The following is a 23,405-nucleotide window of genomic DNA, read 5'->3' as shown; positions in this document are numbered from 1 at the left end:
GGAAAGTCACCCGTCCCCCAAGTGCCAAGGTGGCTGTCGGGCACCCCGGGCTCAACTGAGCACTTGGCCCCCCCAGGCAGCATGCCTGGGAAGCTGGGGCCATGTGGGGGGTCCTGGCCGGTGCTGTGGCTGCTGGTGGCTCGCCATGGGCCAGCTGGGCTGTGTGTGGCCAAGGCAGGCTGGCAGCTGCGGGTCCTGGGGGGGATGGCCTGGGATGGGGGCCAGAGTAGATGCAAGGAGCTGGTGCGGAGTGCTGTGGGTGGTCTGCACAGCCCCCCATCTGCTGGGCCCTGGGAGCAGGCACTGCGAGGAAGGGATATCTGCTCTCCAGGGAGCAGGTGGACGCCCCCAAAGCTGCTCTTCCTTGGCATGGGGCAGGCAGCAGCTGGAGGATGGTGTGGCCCACCTTGGGGGAATGCACGTGGTCCTAGGAGCAGTAATGAGCAGGAGCGAGGGTCTGCACAGTGGGCCCGAGGGGATCACTGCTCTGACCGGCTTCACAGCTGCTGGGAGGAGTGGAGCAGGAGGTGTTGTTCACTTTGCATTTTTTGGCTCTGCACATCGACACCTTTGCGTTGGGTCCTGGGATGGAGCGATGTGGTGCTGGCTGCTGCCAAGTCATCTGAGCGCCAGTCCTGGGTAGCAGGAGGTGAGCAGAGCGGAGCTGGCTTGTGTTTGTGCCAGCATGCACGTAGGGCAGCCTGTGTGCCGGCAAGGGCTTCATTCTGCCAGCTGATCCAAGGTGGCACGTGGGGCATGGCACAGAGCCCTGCAGTGGGCACCGCGTGAGCCTGCTCCTTGCCAGCCCTCCCATAGCTGTGCTGCTGCAACCACTGCACCCGCCGCATCCATGGCTGGGCTGGGCTGGGCTGGCACCGCAGCCCCTCTCTGGTGGCAGCAGTGAGGGTCACCAGCATCCTGCCACGGGCAGGGGATGGCTCTCCCTGCTTGTGACTGGGTTTGCTCGGCTGGAGGGCAGGCAGGTTGGGAGCCCCAGGAGGTGGCTGGTTTAGGAGCAAGGCTGTAGCCAGGCTGTGAGGTGCCGGGTGGGATGGGAGCACTTTTTGGGAGCACCGACTTGCTGCTAGAGGTGCTGCTTTCCTCCCACAGCGGTGTGGGTGCTGGCATAAAATACAGCCAAAACACTAGTCTTAAAAAAAAAAAAAATGCTTTTTTTTTAAAAAAAAGATTTTAATTACGTTTTTACCTATTGCACAAAAATGAACGTGATCTGACGATTATTATTTTCTCCCTGCCCTGTTGTGTAGTCAGCGGCCGCGGTGCCAAGCTAGTGCCTGGAAATGATGCAAAACCACGACTTCAGCATGCAGCCTGGGGAGCCCCAGCGCTGCTTCCACACCGTGTGCCAGGGCCAGGCAGCCCCCGGCCGGTGTCCGTGCCGTGTGTACCCACGCAGGGCACGGGCACCCTTCCCACCAGGGGCTGGGAGTGGGGCAGCCCCTGCCCCTGCGGGACCCTCCAGGCCAGCGATGGGGCCTTGTGGAGACCCCCCATCACCTGCATTCTGGGGGTGTCCCGCCTGACCCTGATACCCCACGGTGCAGGAGGAGGGTCCTGAACACTGTGCCATCCTGCAACCACGGGAGCGAGCGCTGGAAAGCAAAACCCTGCCTATTGCTTTAAGTTCCCTCACTGGCCATGGGGATTTTTTTTTTTTTTTTTTTCATTTTTTCTCTTGCGCTATGAATGGGTTTTGCTGTAAATTATAGCTTTGCACACATTCCCTTGGGCCGAGGAAAATAACCTCCGTCGAAAAGGCAGCCTGGATTGGTGACTGGCTCCCCCTCTCCGCTCCCTAATTGAAACCAAATGTGCAAGATGTAGGATTGTGGGATTTCTGGCCGGCTCCCAGGAATCCGCAGAATGCAAACGCGCTCCCAGAGGCATCTTGCATCAGCCCGGGGAAGTTTGCTCCTCGCCTGGCTCCCCTGGCCCGGGCGAGGGGCGAGGAGCCCGCCCGGCCGCCACCGCCGCCCCGCTCCGGTGAGTAGCTCTCGGGTGCGTGGGGAGATGTTTGTCCCCGGGTTGGGGTCTGGGGGGGATGTGGGGTCAGCCGTGCTCCGTAGAGGGGCCAGAGCGTGGGGTTGGCTGGGAAGGGGCTGGGGCACAGCAGGGCAGTGTCCCCTCCCGGGGAGGTGACATTTGGCCCCTTCCCTCCAGTTTTGTCCCCACTGCCAGCATTGTCCCCCCTGTGCCTCGTGCCAGGCCAGTGTTGCGTGGTGGCCCTCTAACAGACCTGTGTGTCTGTTGGCAGAGCCAGCGGCGGTGCTGGGCTAGCCAGAGAGGCCCCACTGTCCCCAGGGACCCCCTCGCCAGGCACCAGGTCACACTGGCAAGGGGACACAGGGCCACCGGGCTGGTCGTCCTGAGCATCCTGCCCCCTGTCCTGGTGCTGGGGACCTGCTTGTGGCACCCCAGCCCTGCACTGTGGCAGAGCCCCTCTGTGCGCCGGGGCACGGGGCAAGGAGGAGGGCTGCAAGCTCCCAGCTGGCAGGGAAGGCTGGCAGGGTGCAGCACCCACAGGTCCACATCCCCGGGCCCCTTGGCCACCGGCTGTGCCGCTGGCGGGTCTCCCCAGGGCAGCTGGCACCAGCGGGGACGCATTGGACTCCCCTTGCACCCTGTACGACTGCAATGCCCCCAGCTGAGCCGGCCAACCTGTGGCTGGGGAGGTGCTTGCCTATGGAGAAAATGGGGCTGCATCCAGCCCAGAGAAGGTCTAAAATGGCATTTTTTGGAAGGAAGGAGAACTACGGGTCCCGGCATGCTGCACTACCCTCCCGCCGAGGCTGCGCCGGCGGCACAGCATGCTGGGGGCTGTAGTGCCCGCTGGGGTGGGGGTCCTGAACCCTCTTACTGAAACACTGCGTGCCTTGGGTCATGGCCCAGGGTTGCAGGGAGCCTCGTGCCACTTGGGGACATTCCCTCCAGCGTGGCCTTGGTGCTTCCCACCCGCCTGCCATGCCAGCAGGTGGGGAGTCCCTGGCCCCGCGTGAGGGCAGGGACTCTGTAGTGGGAGCCCTGGGAGACCCTGTGTCCGGGAGCTGGGGTGCACAGGGGGTGTGGGCTGCTGCTGTGCAGCCCCTTCCCCATGGACAGTGCTCCTCTGGTGCCAGCAAGGACAGTGGTGCCCACCTGGGGAGCGAGCTGGGGACTTCTACAGCCAGCGTGGGCTGGGAGCGAGAGGGACCACGGCTCGCGTGGTGTTTGTTTCTAAACAAATACGGATTTGATTTCCCCCCCTGGTGATTTCAGTAGAATAAGAAGGGCAGGAAATAAAAAGGGAAAACAAAAATACAGCAGCTGAGGGAAGGTCCTGAGTCCAGGCGACGCTAAGGAGGAGCTCCAAAAACTCTCTGCACTAAATATTTCCAGTGATCGAAAATTTTCGGTAAACATTTTCAGGCAAAACGTTGCAAAGCCATCCCTTTTGCAGGGCTGTTGGAACAAAAATTATTTCCAGCTGGGTTGCCAGTACTGCTTGGCCAGTTTGACCGCGTGTCCCTTAGCCCCCAGCCTTGATGCCTGAGTCACTGTCTCCCTGTTGTCCCCCAGTCCCACTCCCCTGAGGAGCGACAAGTGCTTCCCGATGGCCACGCTGGGATAATTTCCCTATATTAGACTAAATGTAAGCACATTCCCTGCGGGAGATTACGGCATCTGGTATCCTGATGCTTAAAGGGTTTACTCAGCCTGAAAGAATAGTGGGGAAAAAAATATCCCTAGATGTTTTTTTGGAATGTAGAAGGAAATTAAGATTTTTAATGTTGGGGGAACTGGCCATCATCAAACACAGGAGCCTTGTGTGCACCTCTCAGCGATGCAGCTGAAATTCCCAGTTGCAGCTGAGTGAGTTGCAACTAACTAAACTTTCCCAGCTGGGAATGTATTTTAAAAAAGAGGAACCGCATAGGTTTTTTTTCAAAAACAAAGGGGAAAAAGTCACCCTAAGTCGAGGTGTTTATTTTTACCTCCTGCAGAGCTCATGGCGTTTAGCAGAGATCCCCTGGGAATGCAGCCATGCGCTGCTGGGTGCAGAGAGCCTCTGGCAGGGTGTGGGTGGCATCCCCCGGGGCTTTGCACTCCCCTTGGATGCTGGCACGGTCCCAGCAAGCCTGCCTCGCTCCTGCCGGGCCAAGCCCCCCGGTTCTGCTAGCCAGCGGGGCTGTGTCCAGCACCTCCCAGCTGGGCTCTGCAGGATGGAGGCATCCCACCCTATGGCAGCTGCTTCAGCGTGGGCTCGGGCTCGCTCTTGCCGGTGGGGTGGGCACAGGCAGACACAGCCAAGCACCCACCTGTGGTGTCACCGATGCTTAGCCAGCTTGGGGACCTGTCAACCCAGCCCAGACATCCCTGTATGGCAGGACTTGGCTGGGATTTACCCCAGCACTTGAGTGCAGCCAGGACCTGTATGGCCAGGAGCTATGGTCCCCTTAACCCCCAAGTTAATAAGTTGTTCCTGCAAAAGTTAATGTGCATGTAAATTAGATTAAAATAACATTTTATTTTTTTTTTTTAAATAAAAGGAGGACTAATCTGCATCCAATGCTTGTGTGAAGGGCTGTCCCAGGAGGACAGATATCCTCTTGGCAAATAAGGGAAGGGGGTGCTGGGGGCAGGGTTGGTTTCAGGGTGTCCCTGGTGTGTCCTCCATGGTGCCATGTCCCGTGGGGGGCCTCCAGAGGTGTGTGTGTGCAGCAGGAGCTACTGGGGGTCTGGGGCATCCTGGCAGCCAAGGGTGAGCCAGGGCCATGGCCGCTGCCCTGCAAAGTGGTGGTGGTGGCAGGGCTGACTCAGAGGCAGGGACATCCCAGAGCTGGGGCCAGGGGGAATCCCCTCATGCCATGGGCTGCACGCTGCCCTGAGGAGCCCCACTCGCACTGGTCCTTTCTCCCCTTGTTGCAGCCTGAGCCCTGCTGCCAGGACCCTCGGTCCCCTCCAGCCCCACACTCCTCTAGAGGCAGCGGGTACAAGCTGGTTCCCGCTCCCTCTGTCACACCTTTCTGTGTCACCCATGTCCCTGAGATCCTCTCCACCGGAGAGAACTGTCACAATAAATACACTGTAAATCTCAGGCCATTATCTGCTATTATCTCTCCCGAGCCAGCAGGCAGAGAAACCGCTGGTTGCAACACGCTATTATTTAGTTATACGATGGGGTTGTGCAACGTCTTGCTTTCAAAGCCATCCAAGGGCGGCCGGCCCAGCCTTTCTGCCCATCGGTGGAGCCGGACGGCGCCGGCCCTAAGCAGAGTCCCGGGAGGTTTGTGTAGCTCCCTGTGGCCCTTTCATGTGGCCGGCTCCAGGACGTGGCATGCCGTGGCTGCCAGGGTGGTGGTGGAGGGGATGGGACACGGGGACCCCTTTGACCACCATCGCAGATGTGAGGCTTGGGGCTCTGCTCTGGGGCTGAGGTGGGGACGCAGGGTCTCGTGCCGGGGAAGCCCTCTTGTCCTCGGCTGACCATCCCAAGCAGGACTGGCATTTCCCCATGGCTCAGCTTGACAAGTCCTGGCTCTGTCTCTGCAGGACTGCCGACATGCTGACCACCCCCAGGCCAGCCCTGCTGCTGCTGCTGCTTCTGCTGCACATCCCACAGGCTGTGAGAGCCCAGGTCAACCCAGGTAAGTGAGATGGTGACCGGGTGGCTGCAGGAGCCACGGGGTGTGTTTCCAGGGCTGTGCTCCTGTCAGGGCATCTGGGCTTGGGCTTGTGCCATATCCACCATCGCCGAGACTTTCCCAGCTCTGCGAGCAGTGTGTGATGGCCCCCCAAGCCCACACCTGCCCTGGGCACTGCTGTCCTGCATGTGGCTTGGCCACAGCTGGTGACACAGTAAGCATCCTCCGTGTGCTGTGGGTGCCTATCCTGGCACTGGCGGGGTGGTGGGGCACAGGCAAAGCGCTGCAGCTGGAGCCCCAGGTGCTGAGCAGGGCCCTTCTTCATCGGGGCTCATTGAGCCTGCTCAGTTTTGAGGCTGCGGCGTGCAGAAGGTGAGGCACCGGGGTATTGTTTGCTGCCGCTGGGACATGCTTTCTTTGGTGGTTTCGCAGCAAGCCAAGGTTGGCTTTTGTAAAGCGGCTTGACTAGGTGCCTGGCTTCTGCTCAGAAACCACAACACTGCGCCAGATGTCAGCGAGAGATGTGTATTTAAGTGGTGGTTTCTGCAGGGCTCAGCCCCCTCCTGTGCTGCAGGGATGGACGCAGAGCCCAGGCTTCCTCAGTGTGTCAGGGTTTCCCCAGGGCATCCCTGTAACAAGTCCCTTCAAAGGCTTCTTCTATCCATTGGAAGTCTGCTGGGTCTTCCCTGAAGGTTGCATGGTGCTTAGGGAAGCAATTCTGTTTCTTCTGCAGCCATCCAGGGCTGACAGTGCTGGCTTTGCCTGGCCAGGATGGTTATTACCTAGGGCAAAAGAGCTAGGCACGTTCAGCAAGAATTAAATGGGAATTCAGCGGGAGTTGCACTCTGCAGAACATTGCAAATGTGAAAGATGGAGCCAAGAAGCGATGCTCCCCATTGTGCTGAGGGTCATGCCGAAGATGTTCCCATCCCACAGTGGGATGCAGGGGATGGTCTCTGTGGCATGGGGACCTGGGCATGGGAGCTGGCTGCCAGGTGGCACCACATGCTGGGATGCAGGCTCCTTGCTGGTGCAGCATGGGGCCAGCTGGAGGCGGTGGAAGCAGGAGGTGGCCCTGGCACTGCACCCTTGCCTGGGCCCTGCCACCTCTGTGCGGGTGTTTGCTCGGGGTGGCTTGCGGAGGGAGCACTGTGGGCTGGAGCCGGCGGCCAGACAGTAAACATGGCCAAACAAGCTGGCCTTTCAGCAGCTCTCTTGGCAGCCAGGCGTGAAAAAATAACTCCTGGGAAGTGGTGTGGATGCAGTGCCGGGGGAGCCGGCTGCCGCTCGAGGATGCAGCCCGCCCGCCACCCCGGGTACTTTTCCACTGGCAGCTGGAGCAGGAGCAGGGCTGGTGATGGGAGCTGTGGGGACAGTGGGGACAGCGAGCGCCTACCTTTGTCGCTGGTACCCCAGGCAGGTGGGGGAGCAACGGGGCAGCGGAGAACAGGTTGCTGCGGGTGGGTTTTTTGGGCAAGCAGCCTCTGGAGCGAGCCCTCTGGATGCCCCCAGAAAGAGGAGCGTGGGGACAGCAGTGCCAAGCCACGGGCTCTCCCTTCCCGCAGCTGAAATGCTTGCCAGTAAGGCTGGAGGGATCTCCAGGGACCAGGTATGCCCAGCAGCCCTTGGAACGCTGCCTTCCCTTGCTCCCAGCTTTGCTTCGAGCTGGGCTGGCATCTGCTTCTGGCCAGTGGCTCCGTTTGCTCGGGCAGGTGTGTGCCTGTGCAGAACCATCCCGCCACCCTTCATCCCCTCTCTGTAAGCCAGCGGGATGAAGAGCTCTGCGCCTGAGCTGCCCGTGGTGCTGTGGATGTGCTGCAGCCCCAGCAGTGCCATGTGTCTTGGCTGGCGAGGCGAGGAGGCATGCCCGCTCAGCACCCTGCTGGTCTCGTTGCAGCGGTGTGCCGGTACCCCTTGGGGATGTCAGGCGGGCACATCCCCGATGAGGACATCTCAGCCTCCAGCCAGTGGTCAGAGTCCACAGCCGCCAAGTACGGACGGTGAGTGCAGGGACCTTCCTGCAACAGCCACGGCAGGGTCTGGGCTGCCACAGAGGGGCAAAAGGTGGACATGGGGCTGGTTTCAGCTGCTGGAACGGTTCCTCCACTCTGGCTTCGCAGGCTGGACTCGGAGGATGGCGATGGTGCCTGGTGCCCTGAGATCCCAGTGGAGCCTGATGACCTGAAGGAATTCCTGCAGATCGACCTGCGCGCCCTGCACTTCATCACACTGGTGGGCACCCAGGGCCGCCACGCTGGTGGCCATGGCAATGAGTTTGCACCCATGTATAAGATCAACTACAGCCGGGACGGCACCCGCTGGATCTCCTGGAGGAACCGGCACGGGAAGCAGGTGAGGAGATGGGCAGGGGCTGCACCGGGCACTGGGTAAGGGGCTGCACCTGCCCATCCCCATGGTGCTTCTCTCTCCTCAGGTGCTGGATGGAAACACCAACCCCTATGACATTGTCCTCAAGGACCTGGAGCCACCCCTCATCGCCCGCTTCGTCCGCTTCATCCCTGTCACTGACCACTCCATGAACGTCTGCCTGCGCGTGGAGCTGTACGGCTGCGTCTGGCTGGGTGGGTGCAGCCCTGTGCCTTGCCCGTGTCACCGGAGCCCGGTGAGGGGGATGCCTGTCCCGCTGGGGGCTGGCAGAGCCCTGAGTGGGGTGTCAAGCATGGGCTGCCGCTCACCCTCTCCTCCCCACAGATGGGCTGGTATCCTACAACGCACCAGCCGGGCAGCAGCTCATCCTTCCCGGCGGCACCGTCATCTACCTGAACGACTCGGTGTACGATGGGGCATTCGGGTACAGGTGAGGACCCGGCAGGCTCATGCATGTTGTGGGTGCCGTGCTGGGCAGGAGGGGATGGGGGTGTTTCTTCCCTGCATTTGCAGACTGATGGGCTGATCCTCAGCAGAGAAAATACTTGGGGTGTCCCTGAAGCGGGGGACGTGGCCAGCTCTGGGAGGCTGCACATCATGGTGGGGAAAGCACCCCCAGACCTCTGCTCAGATTTGCACTGACTGCACTGCATGCACAGCACCCCGCAGCCTTTTCCAGAGAGAACAATAAGAAGAACAAAAACCCCTCCTGAATTTTCCAGGGGCTGCGAGGAGCTGCTGGAGGGGGATGGGTGGGTGGGTTGCTGGGTGGTGGCAGATTTGCAGGATTGGCAAGAGTCACGCTCCTTTTCCCCTTCACACACACCAGCATGACAGAGGGCCTGGGCCAGCTGACGGACGGGGTGTCGGGGCTGGATGACTTCACGCAGACCCACGAGTACCACGTCTGGCCGGGCTACGACTACGTTGGCTGGCGCAATGAGAGCACCGCTGGTGGCTACGTGGAGATCACCTTCGAGTTCGACCGCATCAGGAACTTCACTGCCATGAAGGTCCGTGCGCCCCCCGCCCTGTTCCCTGTCCCTGTCCCCCACTGTGGCTGCGCTGACAGGCTGCCCCACAGGTCCACTGCAACAACATGTTCGCCAAAGGGGTGAAGATCTTCAAGGAGGTGCAGTGCTATTTTCGGTCTGACGCTAGCGAGTGGGAGCCTGGTGCCGTCTCCTCAGTGCCGGTGCTGGATGACGTGAACCCCAGCGCCCGCTTCGTCACCGTGCCCCTGCTCCACCGCATGGCCAGTGCCATCAAGTGCCAGTACTACTTCGCCGACGCCTGGATGATGTTCAGCGAGATCACTTTCCAGTCAGGTACCTGCTACCACCGGTCCCACCGGGACCGGACACTCCTGGGGGGCTGTTTCAAGGAGGCAGTGGGGCTGTGGGGTACCCACGCCCCCCACTCTGATGCTGTCCTCTTCTCCCTTGCCAGACGCAGCCATGTACAACAACTCGGTGCCCCCCCCTGAGGCACCTGTGGTCCCTACCACTTATGGTAAGGCATCAAAAAGCACGTCACCCTGAGCTGGGTGGGGGGATGCTCTGAGGGGGGTCTGCCCTGTCCGATGGAGGAAAGGGGCAGTGGCTCTCCACACACCACAGCATGACAGGCTCTTGCTGTCCCTTTCTCCTGCCAGACCCCACACTCAAGGTAGATGACAGCAACACACGCATCCTGATTGGGTGCCTGGTGGCAATCATCTTCATCCTGGTGGCCATCATCGTCATCATATTGTGGCGGCAGTTCTGGCAGAAGATGCTGGAGAAGGTGGGCAAGCGTGGGGTAGCTTGTGAGGTGCTCCAGGGTGGTGGGCTTGTCCCAGAACGGGGAAAGCAGACTCCACATGGGGGCTGATGTTCCCTTCCCCTCTTTGGGAAGGTTGTGATTTGCACCCATCTCCCAAGCAAGGGGATTTAGCTGAGCAGGGTGGTGATGCTGGGATCTTCCTGCTCTCCCACCCCTCTATCCTAAAGCTGGGCTGGGGAAGAGGAACCTGAGGAGGGGGTCTCACTGCAGCCCCCGGCTAATCGAGGGCAGTCACGAAGGTGGTGTAGTGAAACTCTTCTCCGCAGAGGCAGACAATAGAAAGGGGTGACATGAGGACCAGCATCTTCCCTAGATGGGTGCTGCAGCCCTGGGACAGGGAGCTAGAGAGGGGAGCTTGGGTCTGAGCACAGGCTTGGTGCCATGGAGCACAGGACACCCCGTCCTGCCAGTGCCATGGGGACCCGCTGCCCAGCTGTCTCCTCCCTTGTGCCTCTCTCACAGGCGTCGCGGAGGATGCTGGATGACGAAATGACCGTCAGCCTCTCCCTGCCCAGCGAATCTAGCATGTTCAACCACAACCGCTCCTCCTCCTCCAGCGAGCAGGAGTCCAGCTCAACCTATGACCGCATATTCCCCCTGGGACCTGACTACCAGGAGCCCTCCCGCCTGATCCGCAAGCTGCCCGAGTTCACCCCAGGGGAGGAGGACACGGGTGAGAGCCAGGACACCCTGCATGCCCTGAGCCCCCTGCTGAAGCCCCCTCTCCCCAGCCCCAGCTCCTGGCCAATCTCCAAACATTTAAGCACAGAGGGGTGGGGGGAGGTCACCCATGCTCCTGTGCATCCTGCTTGGAGGTCACGCAGAGCCTGCGGCCGGGAACCATCGCCGGTGTCCATTGCCAGGCTAAGCTGTGTCCCCAGCGCATCCTTGGGATGCTCTGGCATCTCCTCCTTGGTGAAGTCTGGTGCCTGGGGCTGGGCTGGTGCATTTGTCAGTGGCGAGGAAGGGGCAGAGCAGCCTGTGATGCCTGCAGGAGCCCAGCCATGCTGGGGCAGCACGGCAGCTCTGGGGAGGACGGGGACGGAGAAGCCGGTGGCTGGAGTGTGAGCGGGTGCCAGGGAGCGGAGAGTGCAGGGCAGGACACCCACGGAGGTGCTGGCCCTGCTGTCCCTCCCCAGGCTGCAGCGGCCCCGTGAAGCCATCCCAGGCCAGTGTCCCCGAGGGCGTCCCCCACTATGCAGAGGCAGACATCGTGAACCTGCAGGGTGTGACAGGCGGCAACACCTACTCAGTGCCGGCCCTCACCATGGACCTGCTCTCCGGCAAGGATGTGGCCGTCGAGGAGTTCCCCAGGAAGCTGCTGACCTTCAAGGAGAAGCTGGGGGAAGGCCAGTTTGGGGAGGTGAGTGGCAGCTGGACCTGCTCTGAGGCAGGCTCGGGCAAGGCTCTTCCCAGTTTGCAGGGGCCGGGGGAGGCTGCCAGCCCACAGAGGTAATGGCTGCCCTGGGCACCCCTCCAGGTTCACCTCTGTGAAGTGGAGGGGATGGAGAAGTTCAAGGTGAAGGACTTTCTTCTGGAGGGCTTGGACGCCAGCTCCAACCGCCCCGTGCTGGTGGCTGTGAAGATGCTGCGAGCGGATGCCAACAAGAACGCCAGGTATGGGGCTGGGAGTGCACACACCCTGGCATTGCCCCCCATGTAGGGTCCCCCAGGAGAGCCGGGATGCTTGGAAAGCATCCCCCGCCTGCAGCAGCCAGGCGCTTGGTGCAGCTGCGAGGAACACACATCTGAGCTGTCTGGGGCTGCTGGGCTGCTGCAATTCAGGACTCTTGGTCCTCGCTGGTCCTAATCAGCTCCCCAGTGCCCCACCAACCCACTGAGGTCACCCCAAAGCCGTGTGTGGATCAGCCCTGAGCTTCCCCTTGTGGCTTCCATTCCCAGGGGAGGGGGGACCCGCAGGTCCCCCATGAGGCTTGGATGGGAGGACGGCACACGGGTGGCATGTTTGGCCAGTCCGTGCGCACCTCCGTGCCCCTCGGGGTCTGTCTATCCGATCCGTGTGGTTTCTGTTCCGGAAAGGAATGATTTTCTGAAGGAAATCAAGATCATGTCGCGGCTGAAGGACCCCAACATCATCCGGCTGCTGGCGGTGTGCATTGCGGACGACCCTCTGTGCATGATTACAGAGTACATGGAGAATGGAGACCTCAATCAATTCCTGTCCCGCCAGCAGGCAGGCAGCCCCCCCGCCGGCCATGCGCCCACTGTCAGGTAGCACTGCCCGGGACAGGCAGGGGCAGGCAGCGCTGCCTGCTCTAGGCACGCTGCTTGGCAATGGGGCACCTGCTCGGGGCCATGGACCCCATGGCTGCCGTCCTTCCTGGCATCTCAGTCCTACTTTGTGTTCCCCCCCCCGGCAGCTACAGTGACCTGCACTTCATGGCCACCCAGATCGCCTCTGGCATGAAGTACCTCTCCTCCCTCAACTTTGTGCACCGAGACCTGGCCACACGCAACTGCCTGGTGGGGAAGCAGTACACCATCAAGATTGCAGACTTCGGCATGAGCAGGAATCTCTACAGCGGGGACTACTACCGCATCCAGGGGCGGGCGGTGCTCCCCATCCGCTGGATGTCTTGGGAGAGCATCCTGCTGGTACGTGGGGGCTGAGGTCCTCTGACGGATGCGACGTGGACCTGGGGCTGCTCACAGTCTTGGTTCCTTGGGCTGGGGGGTGCAGAAGGGATGGGGAATTCTCTCCTTCCTGGAGCCTAGCTTTGGGGTGAAGCATGCAGAAAGGCATGGCAGGAGAAGAGGACAAAGGTGATCTTTGGTGTCCAACCTTTGGGAGGAATGCTTGATATTTTCTCATGGCCATGATCAGACATGGAAGAGGGAGGAGGGTTACATTATCTCAGCAAGGAGCTGAGTCCTTACCAAGCCCCAGCTCTTAGAGCAGTTGCTGCAAGCTGGACCTGGAGCTCACCAGGCTCTGGCCCCAGGCAGAGAGCCGGTCCGTGGGACAAGCCCTGCTCTGGGCCCAGGTCTGGAAGCTGAAGCAACCCAAAAGATGTATTGAATCCTGAGCACGTAGGGCTTATGGAGCAGGATGGGGTAATGCCTGTGCCTGACCCTCCTCTGCTCCCTCTGGCCAGGGCAAGTTCACGACAGCCAGTGATGTGTGGGCATTCGGCGTGACGCTGTGGGAGACCTTCACGCTCTGCCGGGAGCAGCCCTACTCCCAGCTCTCCGACGAGCAGGTCATCGAAAACACCGGCGAGTTCTTCCGGGACCAGGGCCGGCAGGTAGAGATGGGACAGGACAGGATGGGCCGGGATGGAATGGGATGGGGCTGGGTGAGAGGGGATGGGACAGGATGGGACATGACAGGCAGTGGTGTGCTGGGGACACCAGGGTCTTGGGGAAAGACTTTAAGGTGACCAGATAGGGAGCCTGGCTATGTGGGAGTTATGGGACAGGAGCTCCTCTGGGAAGGAGCCCTGGTGAAGGGCCTGGCGCAGCAAATCCTGCACTTTACACAGCCCTGGGCACCGCCAGCCTGCTGACCCCACTCTGGTGTTTAGCCAGGCTGGGAAACATTCCCAGGACCTGCACTTTGCTGTCTGGATGTCCCCTCGCCCCTCAACACACAGCAGCACAGCCCCTTGCCTCACTGCAGGGAGCGGTTTGCTTTTTTATTTCCGTGTCAGTAAGTCTCTCCCTTTGTCATCTTTGCTTTTTGTTTTGAAGACCTACCTTCCCCAGCCTGCACTTTGCCCTGACTCAGTCTATAAGCTAATGCTCAGCTGCTGGAGACGGGACACTAAAGATCGGCCATCCTTCCAGGACATCCATTGCCTTCTCCAAGAGTCAGCCAGTGAAGAATGACCTTTTGCTCCCCCGCAGCCTGGTCCCCATCCCTTCCCATTCCCAGAGGAGCCCCATACGCAAACTGAAGCCACTTCACTCGGACTTAGCAATAAAACCCAGGCAGCTGGTCTTGTTCTCATTGTACAGTGAAGCCTCAGAAGAAAACCCCAAGGGCAGCAAGGAGAGCCACGGCATGGGACGATTCGGACCTCCTGCTTGCTTGCTGACCCGAGCCCAGGAGCGACGTGGGCTGAGATGAGGGTTATTTATTGACACAGTGTGTTCTTGGTGATGATGACCAGGACAGAGCAGCTTCTCTCCCCTGGTTGGAGGGGAGAAACATCAGCTGGACCTTCTCCATGAGGAATCTCCTGGCCCATACATGGGGCAGGTGCCTGGGGAAGGGATGCGTGCGGGTACGTGCCCGCTGGAGCAGGGACCGTCCAGCAGCCACAACCTGCTCAAGGAGGAGCTGGGAGTTGCCGCTAGCTCACAGCGGGCTGTGCAATTACAGGGAGAAAACAAAAACTCCCCAGACATTTTGGACTTTGGATATGCTGTGTGGAGGGGCAGGAAGCCCCGTCCCTGCTGGCCAGACCCCAGTTGCACAGGGAGAAGCCTGGTGTGCTGCCGGCTCCTTGCCTGGCTGCTGGGGTGGGCAGCGTGCTCAGCTGCAGCTCCTCCCTGTCAGCCAGGGAGGAGTGGGCATGCCAGCCCCGATGAGAAACATGCCAAGGGGACCTCCTCTCACCACCCACAGCCACTCTAGAGCTGCTCAACTGCCCACAAAATGCATTTTGGATGCCCCACGGGTGCTGCACAGCAGCAGGATGTTAGCACCTTTCACCTCCAAGGGGAAATCTTCAGGTCCTCCTCTCCCAGGATAAATCCACATCTCCACCTGCCGTGAGAGGAATTGCACATAGCAGAGCTTTCACCGGCTGCTGCCCAATGCCCAAGCCTGCAACAGCCCGTGGGCATGGAGCAGCAGGCACCCCAGCTCTCCCTGGCTCTTGGCCCAGAGATCGCAGCTCGGCTAAAGCACCTGGACTCTGGTGCCCTGAGCATCCCACAGCAGTCTGGCACCAGTCCGTCCTTCCAGATCCGGCAGCTCCGTGAGCAAACTGGACAGGTGCCAAAGCCGCATGTCCCCCAGGAGCCCTGGCAGGGTACCCATCATGCCCCCGTATCGGACCCTCCTGCTGCTGGACAGGAGGAACTTTGTACTTTGAGAGTACACGGACCCCTCCATACTTTCGTATGCATTAATTCAGCACCATCAAGTCACGCGTGGCACAGTTTCCAGTATACTATTGCTAAGGCATGTATATATTCAGTAGATGCACCTACATATAGGGGCAAACCCGCTGAAGAGACACTTGCTACGTGAATCTGCTTGCATGGTTTCCTTGTGGCACTTCAGAATGCAGCTCGCCTCCTCTGTGGGCATCCCCGGGAGCCCAGCCAGTACCCACCGGCTGGGGTGCTTGGGGGCTGCACTGTGTGCCCTGAGATGCTGTGTGGGGAGAGCTTGGGGGAGCACACACGGGTAAGCACAAGAGATGGAGGAAGGATGCTGAAGAGACCTGCTGGTTGACCCACAGCAGTTGTCCATCTCCTTGGGTGACAGGGAGGGAGGGCGCTCTGAGGCTCAGCATCCGCATCAGGAGATGTCACCAGCAGGGACCGAGGTGTGATGGTGGGTCTGGCAGAGGGGAGGGCAGGGGTAGGGGTCTGTGCTCTGTGGGCAGGCTGGCTGGTCTCCCTGCACGTGGTTCTGCTGGCTGTGGCAGAGGAGATCTCGTCCTTGCTGTGTGTGTTACTGGTGGCCACACGGCACGCTGTGGCTGAACCAGGAGCGAGGACAGGCTTTGTTCATGCCACTTAATTGATATCTGTCTCTGGCCTCAGATGCCTTCTACCTGCTCAGGGAGCACTGCAGCCTCTCCCAGCCCTGTCTCAGCAAGCTGGGAGCTGGGAGCATCAGGCCAGGCAGGGGCACATCTGCCCAAGGACACCGCAGACCCCGCCAACCCGACCCCTGGGCTTTGTGCCTGGGCACCCTGCACTGGGTGCACATGGCCGTGGGCCATGGCTCAGGGAGGTGCTGGGGGCTGGCGTGTCCATCCTCTGCTCCAGCCATGACACCAGCCCACCAGGAGAAGGGTGGCAGCTGGCATCTCTGGCAGGGTCTGGGCATCCAGACTTCTGCCACAGTAGCACCGGGAAACAGTGACCTGGTGGTGCTTCTGTTTGGCTGCAAAACGTCTCTCTGTGGCGAAGGATGGGAGGGCAGAGCGTGCCAGGGCTGCCTGCGGAAAGCCTGCCTGCTGCAGCGGCGGAGCACAATGGGCTTGCCTTTGCCAGGCTGGCAAGGCAAGGCAGAGTGGCAAGGCAGGGGAAGGCAAGGCAAGCCAAAGCAGCAAGGCAAAGCAAGACAAAACAGTGAGGCAAGGCAAGGAAACGAGGCCAAGTATCGCGGCAAGGCATAACAAGGTGAGGCAAGGCAGCAAGGCACGGTATGACAGGGCAAGGCAAGCCTGGGCAACGCATGGCAAAGCAGCATGGCGAGGAGAGCAGCTCGAAAGAGTAGGCGTGGCCTTCGCACAGGGGAGTGGCCGTCATGTGGGGCGTGGCCTCAACATGGGGGCGTGTCCAAGAGGGCGTGTCCCCTTGCGCCCCGCCCCCTCCGCTCGGCCCACCATCACGCCACCGGCGGCGCAGTCCCCGCCCCCTCCGCGCGCGGCGATTGGCGGGGGCAGCGGAGCGGGGCGGGGCGTCACCGCCGGGCGCCCTTATAGTGCGGGGGAGGGGCGGCGGTAGCGGTGGCAGCGTGATGGAGCGGGTGGTGCTGGTGACCGGTGCTAGCGGGTGGGGAACGGGAGCGCGAACGGGAGGAGGAGGAGGAGGGGGAACGGGAGCGCGAACGGGAGGGGGAGGAGGGGGAACGGGAGCGCGAACGGGAGGGGGAGCGGGAGCGCGAACGGGAGGAGGAGCGGGAACGGGAGCGGGCGCGGGTCAGCCGGCGGGTGACACGGTGCCGTTGCAGCGGCGTGGGGCTGGCGCTGTGCCGGCGGCTGCTGGAGGAGGATGGCCGCATCCACCTCTGCATCGCCTGCCGCAACGCCCAGAAGAGCGAAGCCACGCGGGACCTCATCCTGGACACCCACCCCGCCGCCCAGGTCTCCACCGTGGAGGTGGACCTGGGTAACCTGGCCTCTGTCCTGCGCGTCGCCCGTGAGCTGCGCTGCAGGTACGGGGCCCCCGTGCCGGGGTCCGTCTGTCCCCCTTCCCCCCCTCCGCCACCCCGCCGGGGCCCCCTCACCCCTGTGCTCTGCCCCACGCAGGTTCCAGCACCTGGACTTTGTCTACCTCAACGCTGGGATCATGCCCAACCCACACGTGAACTTCAAGGCGCTCTGGCATGGCCTGCTCACCGGGTAGGAGATGCCGGGGGGGGGCCGGCTGACAGCGGCCAGGGTGTGCCCCTGGGTCCCAGGCCAGACCCCATCACGTCCCAGTGGGATGCGTGGCCTTGTGTGGGGTGGCCTTGGCAGCTGGGGTGTTGTGGGGCACCCGGGGCTGCTGCTGATCCCGGGTACCTAGAAGGTGATGCCAGGTACCGGGTGAACACCGCCGGCACGCTGCCGGGGGGGGGGGGGGGGAAGGCTGCTGCTGCTGGGTCTCCTTGCTGTTGTTTTGGTTCTGCTGTAGGTTTTTGTAGTTGTTTTCAGCTGCGGATTGCGTGTTTTGTGAAGCTAATGGTTGGTGTGGGTGTAAGTGCTGTGAGGCTGAGCATCTCCGTCCTGTAAGCCCCGTGGGGATGTTGAGCGAGGGAGCGAAGGGGCTGGCGCTGAGTCCCATGCTGTTGTTGGGGTGTTGGCCAGAGGTGCTAGACTGCTTTCCTTACCTGAATTAGGGTTTAGTTCTATGCTGGAGCTTGATTTTTGTTACCTGAATATGAAATGGGAGAGTAAGACTTCTTTTTTTTTTTTTCTTTAATGGTACTTTACTGTGGGGAAAGGAAGGGACAAGTCATCTCTGCTCAAGTCAGTACTGAGACGCTCACAAATAACGAGACTGGGATACTCTGATAACTTTTTTCCCGTCATTTTTTTCATGAATCCTTTGAAGGTGAAACTAGAGAGCCCATGTGGTGCCTGTGAGTTGGGGAGCAATAGGTGTCTCCTGACAGTGTTCCTAACTCACATCCTTGGCTTTCAGGAGGGTGCTTCACATGCTGACCACTGCGGAAGGCATCATGACCCAGACAGACAGGCTGAACGGAGATGGACTTCAGGAGGTGTTTGCTACCAACCTTTTTGGACACTTTATCCTGGTGAGGCTGCGTGTGAGGGCCGAGGTGTGCCTGGTGTGGGTAGGGGTGGGTGCAGGCAGTACTGGTGAATTGGTTCTGGCTTACAGGTTTGGATGATGCTGCAGCCTGGCAGGTAACGAATGATAGGGCAAAGGCTCCATTTAAATAGCAATTGAAAGCAGCATTGAAAGGATTGATATAATTTTAAGGTTATTCTAGTTAGCTAGTGAATAGAGGTGAGCCATACCTAATTCTCTCTGTGTGTCCGAAGTGAATACTGAGGCTCGGCTGTGTTAAATCCTGAGGGCTCAGCTGAGCTGTGCAAGCGAATGGCAGCTGCTTCTAAATGTTCCTGGTGGACTTTGGGCCAAAGTCAACGTGAGCAGTGGCCACTGGCTTGTCTAGTGAAGACTGGCCAAGAAAGCTGACATAAGGTTGCAGCTTTTGAGAACTGTAAAGCTATACTGTAAAACTTGACAACTACTGTGTTAAGTAAGTTAAAAATTCTCTTGCAGGTTCGTCAACTTGAGTCTCTACTCTGCGGTAACGAAAAGCCCTCACGACTCATCTGGACCTCTTCCAGCAATGCCAGGGAGTCTGCCTTCAGCCTCTCTGACTATCAGCATGCCAAGGGGCAGGAATCATACAGTTCCTCCAAATATGCTACTGACCTGACAAGTGTGGTTTTGAACAGGAAATTTAATAAGCAGGTGATGATGGGGTTTGTATGTCTGAAGAAACCTAATGAGCTCCTACTATTTATAATTATCATTACATTGTTGTTGCCTAGTTGCATTCATTCATAGCAATCCTATATGTTCCTTAATGCACATGTAGATGCTAAACACGCCTGAGGTTGAACTGGTGGTGTGGGTGGTAGAGAATCTGCCAGAGAGATTGCTTCTGGGGTTCTTGTTGGAAAAACTTCTGAAAGAGAAGACTTTAAGAGCTGTCCCTGCCTTGCAAGCTCTAGCCGTCTCTTCAGACTAAAGAATTGGTCTTAAAGAGCAAAGAGCTGCGGCTCTTTTCAGGCGTACCTGCCTGTCAGAACAGGGCTGCACTGGCAGCTTTGCCTGCGAGCTCTTGAGGTGCAGGCTCTGCTGTCTCTCCTGATGGCTCCAACGCTGCTGTTCACATTTGTTATACGAAGATGTATGAGCAACTTGCCTTCCCTGTCACGGGGGACTGCCAGCCTTTGTTGGCAAGCTGCAGCCCTAGTCCAGTGATGGTGATTGCACTCTTTAGAAGTACTTCAGGAGAAAATGGCTTTGTCCTAGAAGGCTGAGCCCTTATCTCTTAAGTGCGAGGTAGCCTTTGACCTGAGTGGGCTGTAATTTATGGGATGACTGCTGGTGGTGCTGAGCCGCATGGAGGCTGCAACATGAGGTGATGTGTTGGGAGGCTGCACCTTCTGTCTCGTGGGCTTGCAACAGGCACAGCTTTAACTTGACCATCTTCAACTTAAACTTCTCAGAAGTCCTGACATCTAATCACTCTCTAGCTCTGGTAACTTCAGAGAGGAGAATACCTACTGTTTACTAGTCCATACTCACCTTCATTTTCTTGCTGAGAAGTACTAAGACGGAAGGATTATGATCCGTTTTTAAACTGACTGTTGTGTATTTGCACACTGACTCGGTTTCTCCTCTGCAGGGTCTGTATTCCAGTGTTGTTTGTCCTGGTCTCGTTATGTCTAACATGACCTACAGAATTTTGCCAGTTTTCCTGTGGAAGCTGCTGATGCCCATCATGTGGCTGGTAAGTGGATCTCCTGGCTGGTTTTGGGTTGAGGTAGCTCTGCTGTGATACACTTCACCGCAAGTGATGCGCAGCGTGCTTCTGGCTCCTTGCCACCTGTGCTGCTATACACTTCTGTTGGATGGAGCAGGCTGGCCCCTCTGCAAACCTTCCCATTGCCACCTTGGTGCCCTGATTTCCAAGCTGAGTTCAGAGGTCTGGCGCTGGGCAGCACTGTGCACAGAGCCGGGGTTCTGCCCTTTGGTCACAGCGGTGTTTGTAAAGGCTCGCCTTGGAAGGGTAGCCAGCCTGCTGAGGGCCTGTGAGGCACCATCGCTTTGGTGGCAGCAGAGCCGAGGACAAAACTTGGCCCCTGTGCTTTGAAATGCTGTTTGTTTCTAGAACAGACTCTGTATCTTTCAGTGTTCTCCTTTCCATCCGTCCAGAAGGCCATGTCTCCTGCTGTCTTCTTTCCCTCCCTCTGGAAGCCAAAGCCTCCTGCACTCTATTGCCTCTTCCCCAAAACTTTCCTTGTCTTTATTCCTCTGGGCTCTAGCTTTTTACATTCGCTACGGTTCTGCCCCTGAAGGCTGTCTGCTGTAAGCTTTGGTGCTCTTGCTGCAAGATTGGCCTTTCCCCTTAAGCTGCCCCAGTTGGCAGCAGCTGATCCTGGTGGATCACGTTTCTCCTAGCAGGGGAGAGGCAATGCCTTCTCGGTTGTCCTGGGTGCTGGCAGCACTGCAGATCCTCTCTGCCTCCTGCCCTACGTGTGCTTGAGGCCGTTCAGGGAGAGGTGCCCACAAGGCATATGTGTGGCCCGTTGCCTCTTGCTTTGGGGGTGAGTGTGGCACAGGGCTTCCCGATCTGCTGGGTGGCTCCAGAAGATAGTTTGTGGTGTTAAAGGGATGCTTTAGTCGTAAGCACACAGTGTTACCTGAGTCAGCTTTGAGAAGCCTTTCTACCTCTAGTAAATTATCTGGCGTGGCTGGGCTGCAGGGGGCTTGCCAAAGAACCCATGGGCCACAATACAGATTCTGTCATTACTTTTCCCCCTCAGATCCGATTTTTTGCCAAAACTTACACTCTGACACCGTATAATGGAGCAGAAGCTCATGTAAGTAGTTCACAAAAATTGATTTTAATATTCCCTCCTCCTGGGTAGCCCTTCCAGGGTCTGCTGGCTTGAGCAAAGAGCCTCTGGCAAGGCTGGTGGGTGGGTGCTGTGTTTCAGCCCTCAGCAGTGTACAGCGGGGGGGCTGGGGGCCCAGCTGTGAGCGAGGTTGATCCACCAGCTGATGCTTTATGACCTTCATCAGGTACCCATAAAATAAACTGTTTTGGAGAAAAACCTATTCCTTCTATCTCAGTGCGGGGAAGGCTGCTCTCCCTGTTGGCAGCCCAGCAGCCGTAGACGTGCTGGCATGGGGGTGGAGGTGGGTGGTGCAGGGCGCAGTGTGTCTCAAGCACAGCAGCGACCCAACTTAGCCACGTTAGTGGTTCAGCACTGGGACACAAGCCTGGGGTACTGTTGGCTCAGACAGGTCACAGCTGAGGGGAGCCAGCTCAGAACTTTTTCTCTAGATACCGGGTCTTCCCCTGCTCAATGGAAGCCCCTGTGGCGTGTTCTGCTGCATCCATGGGCAGCTGGGTTGCTGGCCGCAGGCTTGGCTGGGGCAGTGTGCACCAGACTCAGACACGCTTCTGCTGTCCTTCCTAGGTGTGGCTGTTCAAACAGAAGCCGGAGCACCTGGATGCACTTGTCAAGTACCACAGCTGTACTTCTGGACTGGGGAAGAACTACGTGGAACCCAGAAAGGTAAATGGCAGTCTCCTGCTGCAGGGGACTTGGCTAGGGGTCTTGCCATCTCCCTTGCATGGAAGGGTTGGTGCCAAGGGTGTCCTGTGGCTGGAGTGGAAACAAGAGGCCTGTTGAATGCTGAGCAGCAAGGAGGGATCTGACATTATCTGTGAGGTTTCCTAGAGTGACTTGGTTCAGGCTGGAGTCTGGAAGGCGGTGGAGGTGATGGTTAAAACAGGGTGAGTGCCTAGTGGTGCTTCCCCAAAATACATGCTGGCTTGTGCCCTGGTGACAGATGTCTCTGCTTCCCTCTCTGTGACCGCAGAAGCTCTGGAGATGCACCCTGCCTGTCCCCAGAGCTGCCCTCAGCATCTCTGCTGGCTGCCACCTGAGTGGTGGTCTCACACTGCTGTTCTTACTGTCTTCCAGATTGATGTGGATGAGGACACTGCTGAGAAACTTTACCAAAAGCTGTTGGAGCTGGAGAGGGAGACTCTGGAGAGATACAGTGATCTCCTAGATTAAGTACAGCCAGTGTCAGTGGGATCAACAGTCTCGTATTCAGTAACGTGGGCTTTCTTCATTCTGGTGCTACTTATGTTGCCTGCTGTTCTGCAGGCACGTGGCTTTGGACCCCGTCTTCTCAACAGAAGGTGAACAGTTCCTGAAAATGGAAATGTGAAAACTGAAGAGAAATACTTAGTCTTTTTGGTATAGGATTTTTTTCTGGCATAAACAGGAGACCTAGAGTAGGTGGAGACTGTTTTAACACAGTTGCAATGCGGCGTCTTGCAAAAGCATGACTGAACTGTGCGCAGTTCGGGAACAGCCCCAAAACGTGGTTTAAATCTGGCTTAGCGCAGGAAAGGCAACAGTCTGGGGTGCTTCCCTGTGTCTTGGCTCTACCAGTCTTTCTAGATGGCTCGAACACATTACCTGTGGTGGATCCTGAAGTACTTGAAGGCTCGATCTTCAGCAGAGCTACTCTTACACTTGTGCACCAAAGCTGGGGACAGCTTGCCGGACGTGCTCAACAAGGTTGAACCTTACTGGAAGCCAGGCTTTGCACAGCGTCTGAGGCCAAGCTCCTGAAGGGCTGGCCTGAGAAGCGCACCCCCTGCCCCAGCTGTGGGGACAGATGTCTTGCTGGGTATGGGGCCATAAAGGTTCTAACCATGACTGGCTGGAAAGACTGAAGCTGTTGCTGTTAACCTGGGCTCAGGGCTAGTCTGCGCTGTTTTTAGCAAGAGTGAGAGGTTACCGTGTCATTTTATCTATTTAATTCTCTTTTTACATAAATCTACTGTACAGAGTAATCTTCCTGTTGTCTGTCTGGGGAGCTTCACCAGGTACCTGGTGTACTTCAAATGCTGCAATGAATAAATGACTGGAACTGACTTGTCCTTGCCGCAGTGGTGGTTTTACTCCAAGAGCCAGCCGCTTTTGACTCAGAGGGCTGGAAGGGAGGCTGGTTTATTGCCTTGCACAATGAGCCCGTGCATACCTGGGGAGTGCGGGGTCTCTTCTCTCCTGCTGCAGGCGAGCTGTTAACTACCTCTTTGGGCTTACTTCTCATTCCTACTAGTTAATAAAAGACATGAGTGGCTTCTGAAGACTTCGCTGTGGTTTTGTGTGTTGAGCACCTGTGGGGTTTAAAAGATTATTTCCCAGCCTTAGGCACTTGGGAGACAGACGTCTCTGGTGCTTGCTCACCCTGTTGTGTCATGTAATTACTGATTTAATGCTCCCTCATAAGGGAGGATTACAGTGTGCCCAGGCGCTTCCATGGGCGCTGGCGAGGGCCAGGTGAGGTTAGGAGGGAGGCTGTGCTGCTCAGCCCTGTGCCGCCTGGGCCAAGGTGGAGATG

The 23,405-nt window shown here is 58.5% G+C and overlaps 2 protein-coding genes across 3 annotated transcripts; both read left to right on the top strand.

Annotated features, from left to right (window-relative positions):
* The first annotated feature begins 1,753 nt into the window (after window positions 1-1,753).
* On the top strand, window positions 1,754-15,076 carry DDR2 (discoidin domain receptor tyrosine kinase 2). Of its 2 annotated transcripts, XM_037404350.1 has the most exons (17): window positions 1,914-2,004; window positions 5,551-5,645; window positions 7,540-7,642; window positions 7,763-7,994; window positions 8,077-8,224; window positions 8,355-8,460; window positions 8,860-9,043; window positions 9,115-9,358; window positions 9,480-9,542; window positions 9,685-9,815; window positions 10,317-10,527; window positions 10,994-11,217; window positions 11,335-11,471; window positions 11,895-12,086; window positions 12,236-12,470; window positions 12,971-13,120; window positions 13,566-15,076. In XM_037404350.1, the coding sequence occupies exons 2-17, from the start codon at window positions 5,561-5,563 to the stop codon at window positions 13,701-13,703; spliced, it is 2,583 nt and encodes an 860-aa protein (XP_037260247.1). In that variant the 5' UTR covers window positions 1,914-2,004; window positions 5,551-5,560; the 3' UTR covers window positions 13,704-15,076. The 2 variants fall into 2 exon arrangements, with proteins under 2 accessions (XP_037260246.1, XP_037260247.1); XM_037404349.1 differs by lacking the exon at window positions 7,540-7,642 and having other exon boundaries at window positions 1,754-2,004.
* A 1,395-nt stretch (window positions 15,077-16,471) lies between these two features.
* HSD17B7 (hydroxysteroid 17-beta dehydrogenase 7) lies at window positions 16,472-23,147 on the top strand. The gene is made up of 9 exons (XM_037404351.1): window positions 16,472-16,556; window positions 16,735-16,938; window positions 17,033-17,125; window positions 17,910-18,024; window positions 18,519-18,713; window positions 19,657-19,761; window positions 20,798-20,854; window positions 21,458-21,556; window positions 21,968-23,147. The coding sequence occupies exons 1-9, from the start codon at window positions 16,522-16,524 to the stop codon at window positions 22,061-22,063; spliced, it is 999 nt and encodes a 332-aa protein (XP_037260248.1). The 5' UTR covers window positions 16,472-16,521; the 3' UTR covers window positions 22,064-23,147.
* The last annotated feature ends 258 nt before the right edge of the window (window positions 23,148-23,405 follow it).

The sequence above is a fragment of the Falco rusticolus genome, chromosome 11 (assembly GCF_015220075.1).
Source record: "Falco rusticolus isolate bFalRus1 chromosome 11, bFalRus1.pri, whole genome shotgun sequence".
Classification (NCBI taxonomy): Eukaryota; Metazoa; Chordata; class Aves; order Falconiformes; family Falconidae; genus Falco; species Falco rusticolus.
Note: the sequence above shows the minus strand (reverse complement) of the source record. Positions and strands in the feature narration are given on the sequence as shown.

Bases quoted from the DNA above. Each gene is read 5' to 3' on its own strand.
- DDR2 (XM_037404349.1), top strand. From the start codon at position 1,885: ATGCAAACGCGCTCCCAGAGGCATCTTGCATCAGCCCGGGGAAGTTTG. The intron at 8,461-8,859 runs GTGAGGACCCGG...CACACACACCAG, and splicing joins GATGGGGCATTCGGGTACAG to CATGACAGAGGGCCTGGGCC. The intron at 9,816-10,316 runs GTGGGCAAGCGT...CCTCTCTCACAG, and splicing joins GGCAGAAGATGCTGGAGAAG to GCGTCGCGGAGGATGCTGGA.
- HSD17B7 (XM_037404351.1), top strand. From the start codon at position 16,522: ATGGAGCGGGTGGTGCTGGTGACCGGTGCTAGCGG. The intron at 16,939-17,032 runs GTACGGGGCCCC...TGCCCCACGCAG, and splicing joins GCCCGTGAGCTGCGCTGCAG to GTTCCAGCACCTGGACTTTG. The intron at 18,714-19,656 runs GTGATGATGGGG...TCTCCTCTGCAG, and splicing joins ACAGGAAATTTAATAAGCAG to GGTCTGTATTCCAGTGTTGT.